Source organism: Mastomys coucha, unplaced genomic scaffold (genome assembly GCF_008632895.1).
Source record: "Mastomys coucha isolate ucsf_1 unplaced genomic scaffold, UCSF_Mcou_1 pScaffold17, whole genome shotgun sequence".
In the NCBI taxonomy this organism is placed as follows: domain Eukaryota; kingdom Metazoa; phylum Chordata; class Mammalia; order Rodentia; family Muridae; genus Mastomys; species Mastomys coucha.
The window spans coordinates 26,830,378-26,838,805 of record NW_022196899.1 but is presented as its reverse complement, the minus strand read 5'-3'; the positions used below and the strand labels follow the sequence as shown (position 1 = coordinate 26,838,805).

The window sequence follows — 8,428 nt, the reverse complement described above, 5'->3', positions numbered from 1 at the left end:
AAAAAAGGATTTCTACAAATATATTACAAGTTAACTTTTTTTTGCATTTTTAGCTGAGATGCTAGATTGGGTGAATATTTATGACATGCATAAATTGTTAGATGATTCTGTGAATCAGTGTTCTCCCAAGATGCAGGCTCTTCAGCAGATATTCAGCCAACCAGCTTTGCCCACAGAGCTTGTGTTTGTGAATAGGTTTGGAAGGACATAGCTGAATCACAGAAGAGATTTAAAGTTAAAGATGAAGGAAAGACCATTACATACAAAGTCATAAATAGGAGGAGAGATGAAATTTCAGTGGCGTTTTTTCTTAGGTCTTTCAAAGAGTCTAGGCTGATGTATCCTTCTGCCATGGTAGAATGTTCTCCTGTTCTCCTGTCAGGAAGTTGAACAGAGTGAAGTCACATACCCTACTCAAAACAAATATGAACAAAGGAGCACATGAATGTTTAATCACGTAGACTATGAGACTAGAACAGCCCAAACATCCTGGATTCCCACTTGAACAAATTCTACTAATTATTTGTAGGCACCTGAAACTGACTCTTAGACAATCAGATTTAGCCAAGGAACCTCCAGTTCCAGACTTCCTTGAGGAAAAAAAAATGGCTTCCCTGCTCTGCGTTCATAACCACCCTGTGTAAGCTTTCCTTGGTATCTCCCAGCAGAGCCTCATTGTCCAGCCCACAAACAGCTGCTTTGCTCAAATTGCTCTTCAGAGGTTTTCATGTGACTCAATCTATCTCCCATTGCTTAAGAGAGGAGTACCTTACAGAGGGGTTTTATGAATGAATTACCTGGGTTTAAACAGAAAATGAGAATTCTTTCTTGAACTCTAGTTCTAGCCACACTGACTGGTTTTATAGCTATTGGTTTCTTGTGTCTGCTATGAGATAATATAACCATACCACAGAGTCAATCCTTGGTGCCAGTGATCCTTCACAGATTCCCAAAACTTTCCATTCAAAATATAAGAGTTTCCCCCATGTTTTTCAGATCATATAAAGAACTCCTTTTTAAATGTTGTAGTGGTTGAGGTCCCAGAAAATCGGCACTCCTTTGTATCTGAACTAGAAAATGTCTGTTTGCATATTCATGTGCACAGTCATTTACAATTTTCAACTCTTCCCTTGCAGTTGGTCACCAACAGACACACAGACAAGATACTGTAATGGCTTGTGTTCACATGCTTTTGTGTTATCCAAAAAACCTGTTTGCACTGTCCTGCATGTAGACCAAAGGAAGCTTGCCCCCAGTTGGCTCTGATTGGGAAATAAAGTTGCCAACGGCCAATGCTGGGCAGGGGGACAGAGGTGGTACTTTTAGGATTCCCAGGCAAGAAATGTGGTAGGGAGGATGCAGGAGGGGGAAGAAATTCTGTCATGAGAGGGTCTTAGAATGGACCACCCTGTGAAGGAGCAGGAGGGTGAGACAGCTGAAATATAGGGTGCAGAGGCAAAGCAGCCCCGTGGTGGGTGGTGGTGGGGCTGCCCAGAAGGAAGCGGGGCAGCAAAGATAAACTATAGATTTACAAAGTGTTAACTCAGGAATACTGAGGAAAGTGTGTGCTAGCTGTGGGGAGGTTTAGAAGTGCCCAGCCATCGAGCTACTAAGGCATATTTAAAATAACGCTGCCTGTGTGTGTTTCATTCATGAATCCAGACCTCTTGGGTGGGTGCAGAGCTATGTGCAGCTGCTGGGACCATAGAGTGGCCTTTAAATATTTAGTGCAACAGGGTATCTACATTTGCCTTCGGTTCTAGTTTGCTTTTCTAACACTGTGATAAACACCAAGACCAAAGCAACCTAAGGAGATAAAGATTGTTTCATTTACACATCCCAGTCCAAGTCTGTCATTGAGGAAATCAAGTCAGGAACTTAGGCAGGGCAGGAACATGGAGGTAGGAGCTGATGCAAAAGGTCATAGAGGAGAAGACTCACAGGGCAATCTGATAAAGGCAATACCACAGTTGAGGATCCCTCTTCCCAAATATATGTGTAGGTTTGCAAAATCAACCATCTTGTCAATAAAAAAGGAAGGGTGGTGCTTTTGCTCGAAGGGACAGTGGTTGCTCTAAGCGGTTACTGGCACCTCAGCCAGACTCCTGCCTCTAGGCTTCAGACCCCTCCAGTAGAGACGAATAAAACAAGACACAGGTGGTATATCACAGTTTCTAAGAAACAAGACATTGGTGGTATTTTACCTAAGCACTACTTGATTTTCTGTGTAGAACAATGAGTTTGATCACACAGAGTTGAGACAGAAGCCTAAAAAGAATTGGTTAACTACAGCTGGGATCTTGGACCCTTTCCGTTTATTTTCTTCCTCTCCTGCCAGTTTGTTTTAACTACATTGTTCAATGTATTAAGTTGGATTAATCATTTCTGAAATTCATGTCTCCTCACAGGTCGATGCATGGTTCTGCTGTATTTGTTTACATATTTATTTTTAAAATGCAATGGGTATCCTGTGATTCACCAGTCAATATGAAAGCTAAGAAGTGACCTTCCTGTGAACAGAGCCCTTCCCCTGCTCCCTCCCTAGTGCCCACACTTCAAACACTGGGGAGTTTCCCTGATCACAGAGCCATAGGAACACAAATCCTAGGGAGTTGCCATTCTTCATACTTCTAGCTTTATGAAAAGCGTATTACAACACACTAATACACTGGGGCCGGTAACTTACTGAGAGGTTGGGGCTTTCTCACCACCTACCTTGCTGCTTGTGTGTGCATGCAGGAGGACACACATACTACACAGTCATTTCAACTCAGGACCCATTTAAACACTCCGCCCACGTATTTCAATATACAGAACAGGTCACGCCTTCAGCAAATATTTGTTGGGTACCTACCACCTGCCAGGGCTGTGCTGTCTGGGATATATGCTAGTGCACAGAGATTCCTGATGTCATGAAAGTAACATTAAGGGAGATAGACAACAACTACACAGGATTCGGAGTGCTTTTAATGCTGGGGAGAAAGAGTGTGATTTTTTAAGTAGTATGATCAGAGGTAGCTGGAAGTGGGAGGCATAGGTAACTCGTTGGAACTCAATCAGCTTACAAAACTCTTCTGAAGCCCCCAGACGTGGCCTGCTGTCTGCAGGACACACGCTCTGTCAGGGTTCACCTCTCGAGAAAGACTACCTGTTCTCTCCCACTTTTCTTGGTGGTCAGTCCCCTGCCTTGGAGTCGCCAACACTGCATCAGAAAGTCCTCAGTTCCAGGCCTGGACCGCTCTCAGGATCTATTCCTCCTTCTCTGAGCCACCAGGGAGAGCAAGCGGAGCACCGTCCGGGAGCGCGCTCGCTGGAGCCGCCCTCCCGCCCCCGGCTCCGCGAGAGCGCGCGCGCCGGGCCAGCGGCTCTCGGCGGCTACGCGGCCCGGAGGGCGGCGCGCGCCCTGCGCTCGGCAGCTGCGGCGGCGGCAGGCGCGGGCTGGCGTCCGGACGGAGGCGGGAGGGGACGCTGCAGCCTCGAGAGCGCCGAAGAGAGTGGGGCACAGGACCGGCGTGTTGGAGAGGCGCGGCGAGCAGCACTGCGCTCGCCGAGAGCCCGGCCCCGCGTCCCCGTGCCCGCGCGCGCTCAGCACCCGCGTGGAGGACAGCTCCGCAGCGCGCCGCTCGCCCAGCCGCCCTCTCGCCCGCCTGCGTCCTGTAGCCCGGGCGCCCCGTGGAGAGCCGGAGCCGCGCTGCCCGACCCGCAACTCTCCACGAGCCAGCTCGGGAGAGCAGCCATCGGCCTCGGGAGCCCTGACGACGCCCGAGCAGAATGTACCAGGGACACATGCAGGTAAGAGACCTCCCTCAGCAGGTCGACTGAACAGCCAGTGCTCACTAAGTTCCTGGGTCTACAGATGCCCTCGCCCAACTCAACAAGTGACTGGGGCACCATGACCCAGGCAATTATGTCCCCCATTAACACTGGACAGTGTCCCAGGGTGGGATGGGGAGGAAAGACCGGGAACTTGTGCGGGGAAGTTTGCTTTCTGGGCAGTCTTGAGACTGTGCCTTTAAGCTGGCTCCGGGATCCTAGCAGAGGAACCCCGAGGAGGTGACCATGTTTCCTAGCAATCCTACTGCTGCACCTCGCACGTATGTCAGCTGAAGGGCAAACATCAGCCAGACTTGCCGCCTCTCCCGCCTGCACAGGGCGCTCCACAGTCCCAGCAGCCGCTGTCGCGGTGTTCCCTAAAGCACTATTTTTTAAATGTTCCGTGATGTATTTCCCCCTTCAGGTGACGGGACATTGTCACCTGTCCCAGTAGTCACAGCGGAGCGGGTTCTCAGGAGGGGCTTCTTCATATGCCAACGCAGTACTCAGCTGGACGATTACTTTAACCTTGACTTTAGTTTTCATGCACGAGGTTGAATCTTCCCCATGATAAAATTATGCAGCGGAGTGGTGGAGAGATAACCCAAAGACTAACTCAGCGTTCTGAAGTGTGAGCGGAGCTCCTTCCCAACCCTTAGTGTTTCTCCCTGGGGTTTCCTTTCCAAAGATTCTCAGCTAGCAGTCCTCATAGGCGGTGTCCCTACACCTGGCATCCATCCGTTGTGTTTGTGTGAGTGCCAAAGATGCCGCTCCAATATCTTTTGGACTCCTTGAGACATAACAAATACGCTGCTGCCTGCATGACTTATTAGTTCCCGTTCTTGGGGAAATTCCTTTGAACTATCACGTACAACAATAATTGTATCTTATCTAAAGCGTATTACTGATTGTATCTTAAGTTTGTTAAGAATTCAGAATCGGCCAAGTAGAATTCCAATAGCATTGCCCCGTCACTGACATCATCCTGTTTTGAAGTCATTAATGGGATTATGTCACATTTGACGGATAATGATTAGTATAATTTTAAAATATGTAGCAAATAGAATCCGCCTGTCTTGAAAGTTTAAAATCAAAGGAACTCTCCCACTACTGAAAAACAAAATCAGCAAAGGACTGGTTTAATTGTATGCTCTGTTCTCACCCAAGAATGATTTTAAACTTTTATTCTTCCTATGTCATTATTAAAGTCTCTTCACAAAGAGAAAAGAGAAACATTTGAGCAATAGACTCTGCTCTTGCAAACTTTCTCATCTACACAGAATTCATAGTTGATTACCTAGTACAATTTATTAAAAACTTTCCGTGACGTTTTGTTTTTGGGAAATTTTGTGGGGCTTTTTTTTTTTTCAAAATATGTTCTTAGGAATGCAAAACTGAAGAAACAATCTGGTGAATTGACACACCCACCAAAACAATTTTAACTGAATTTTCAGAATATTTTAAGAAAGAGTGCTATTGAAACTTAGTCTAGAACAATGTCCAAAGGCTTGATTTCACTTTGGAAGACAAGACAAAATGGGGCTCTAAGACTGTCCATTTGTTCCCACTGTGACATGTGCTCCTGTGACAGCACACCAGGGCTTGCAGCGAAGCTCATGTATCTCTTTTGCCAAACCTAACTTGAAAATATTACAAAACAAAAGCTACAATCAGCATTCTTGCCAAAGTCCCAGAGCACAGCGCCTTTCTCTCTCGCTGTTGACCATTATGTTGAACATAAATTTTCAGACACTGTCTGAATAGGAATTCTGTTTATCCTCAAATCACCTCTGACAACCTGATTCATGGTATGCCTCTTTGGTTACATTCTTAAACGCCTACTCTCTTCCCCCCCTCCCCCACTGTCATTTAGCATGCAGACAGACCCTCCATAATGTTGGTCTATTTAAAGAATGGCTTCTTAACGGGTTTAGCTCCATCCTGTGTGTACCTGACGCTAGTCACACACATGAACAAACACAGTCCAAACGATATAAATATTTTCAATTAAAATCCCAATGCATCCTTTATAGCCTAGACCAGGAGCATGCATATTGACTGAGGCTGCTTCCAGCTTTGGGCTCATTGGGAAGGCTGATATTAATTGGCTGTATTAAGGCAGGTATAAAACAGAAAACCTTTGTGATCGTGTCTTGTGACTTCTAAATCTTCTCTTTTCTGTGATCAAGATATTTAAAAAAAAAAATAAAGTACTTTGTAAATAACAATCTGGAGTGGATGGGGGCTGTTCACATGAAGCCTTAAAAATAGTCCAATTAAAACTCCTGCAGAGCCTTTATGTTTGCAACTTATTGCTTCTGCAAGTGGATTCTTGGGCCTGACGCAGAAGGCTAACAGCTCTACTTGTGGTAGGAGTTTCACTCACAGGCTTTTAGCAACACTCATTTGGTTCATTCTGATCCTTCCCTACAAGATGAAAAGTGACATCTCCTTCAGACGGACAGACTGCAGGCAGGAACATATTCTTGGTTTCATAGTCATTGTCGTGTCATGTGTGTGTGTGTGTGTGTGTGTGTGTGTGTGTGTGTGTGTGTTTCTCAGGTGACAGAGTTGCATTGTTCCCTGGAGTCCCGTTGTTTTCCACTGACTAACCAGAGGGGATTGATTACCTCGGTGACTTAAGCAGAGACTGCTCTTGTTAGTGGTAGGTTTAGGCTCGCTTCCTTCTCGATTTTCACAAAGGGATCAATGGTGATTAAATATACTTCAGCATCAGCTGTGACAAGGCAGTCTACTGCTGATAAGCATCCCATAGGCTTAATCCCACCAGTGTCTCTGTGCCCAGGGCTAAGGTGCCTGTTTGCTTATGTGGGTGTGAGTTAGAACTGCCAGCAGGAGCAAAAGCATCCTTGGTCCCTGAGTCTTTTCCTAAGCCAACTCATTTCCTGCTGGAATATAAATATAGAACGATGTAACTTATATTTTCAACTAAGATGCTTTTTCTTGGAAATGAAGAGTTAGTGTTAATTTCTTCTTTTGTTATTAAAAAAAAAAAACTTTTCTCAGAAGGAAATCAGACTAAAGTAACCTAATTGTGATAACTAATCTTTTTCATAGACATTCACAGATTTTGAGCTTAATTTAAGTTTCACAGCACATAAACTAGAGAACATATATACCATAAAAATTATAAGATTCTTAGCCACTCTTAAACCCAGCATTTTGCTGTCCCAACAAAATAATGGATTTGAGTTTTATTTTTAATTTATGATTTTATCTGAGCTTTTCCTTAAAATTTCCACAAAGGGGATCTGTTTAGGTAAACAAATCATGTTAATGTATTAGACCCAAACACTGGAGGTCCACTTAGATTTTGCCTATCCCATGCACTAAGGAGTTGCCAACGTGGGCACCCATGCCTCAGCTTGCCACAGTGGAGACCCCCAGCACCCATGCCTCAGCTTGCCACAGTGGAGATCGCTTTCAGCACCCATGCCTTAGCTTGCTACAGTGGAGACCCCCAGCAAGCTTCTGATGTTATACTGGGTGCCTCCAGTTCTCCAGCAGATGCCTTTTCTATCCCCCCACCCTCCATACACCCTTCCTAGTAGTACTGGAACCATTGGTATTTGAGCAAAAACAGGGTATGATATTTTAGACAGGGTGAACCAGATCAGGCTGGGTTGGTTTTGTTGCCTTGGTCAAGGGTGACTACATCCCTTGCGCCTACTTCTTGTACCTAGGTTAAGTGGCTTGTTCTTCTCTTCTTAGTAGTGCCTTCCTGTGAGTATTAACCAGCAGTTTTATGATGAGTTTATTGTCTTCACTGTTAACTACAACTCCATTGAAGAAAATTCATATCTAATTTTGAGCATGTGCTCAAAATTGCAGAGAAATCAGCGAAATTCGGAAGTGCCTTTTTGTTTCCTCACACTTGGTATGGGCTAACACCGAGCATTTAGCACTGTTTCAAATAGTTGTGGTTTAGTATTGTGAGGTATCTGATTAAGCTGAAAATTTTCCATTCCTCAGGCAGCAGTAAACAGTAAGACATTCTAAAAACCATATTATCAGCTCCGTAGATTTTGTTCATAGTTTATAAAATTCTTCCTAAAAGTATGTGTTTGGAACTACAAATTCCAGCATGTATATGGTTTGACTCTAAGAAATCTTTAATGTACTGATGAAGACAACATTTAAACAGAGCTTGTTGATTTTAGAATCCAGAATTTGTACAACACCTCTGCCACTCTTGAAGCATTAAGATGCGGTATACCATGCAGAGAGAACATCTGGCAGGCTGCTTAGTTTGTTTAGCTGGTTTGGTTCGGGCTTTCTCTCTTTTAGAGCACACTTTTAGAGCAGTGTCGGAGCTAGAGCTATCTCAAGGGCTCATAGCTCAGAATTGAGTTGCTGATGCAATTATTAACGGAAGACCTCTCTTGCAGTGAGTGTGCAGGTAGACCTCTCTCCCATGTCCTCTCACTGAGCCTCCCAAGTCCGGTGGAATTTTGGCAACAATAATGATGCGATTTGCTGGTACATGCCTGTAATTCCAGCAATAGGTCAGGACTGGGACGAGGATTGCAAGTTCAAGATCAGCCTGAGCTACACAACAAAAACTGTTTAAAAAAAAAACTAAATAGACTAATAA

At 44.8% G+C, this 8,428-nt stretch overlaps 1 protein-coding gene across 4 annotated transcripts in view; it reads left to right on the top strand.

The window, feature by feature from the left end:
* Nucleotides 1-3,400: 3,400 nt before the first annotated feature.
* The window catches only part of Pex5l (peroxisomal biogenesis factor 5 like), a 201,244-nt gene continuing 196,216 nt past the window's right edge, over nt 3,401-8,428 (top strand). For 3 of the 4 annotated variants that reach the window (XM_031376595.1, XM_031376594.1, XM_031376592.1), the window contains exon 1: nt 3,413-3,792. In XM_031376595.1, the coding sequence (XP_031232455.1) occupies nt 3,772-3,792 (21 nt within the window). In that variant the 5' untranslated portion in view covers nt 3,413-3,771. Of the gene's footprint in view, nt 3,793-8,428 lie in introns of all 4 variants that reach the window. The other variant, XM_031376588.1, reaches the window with a different exon arrangement.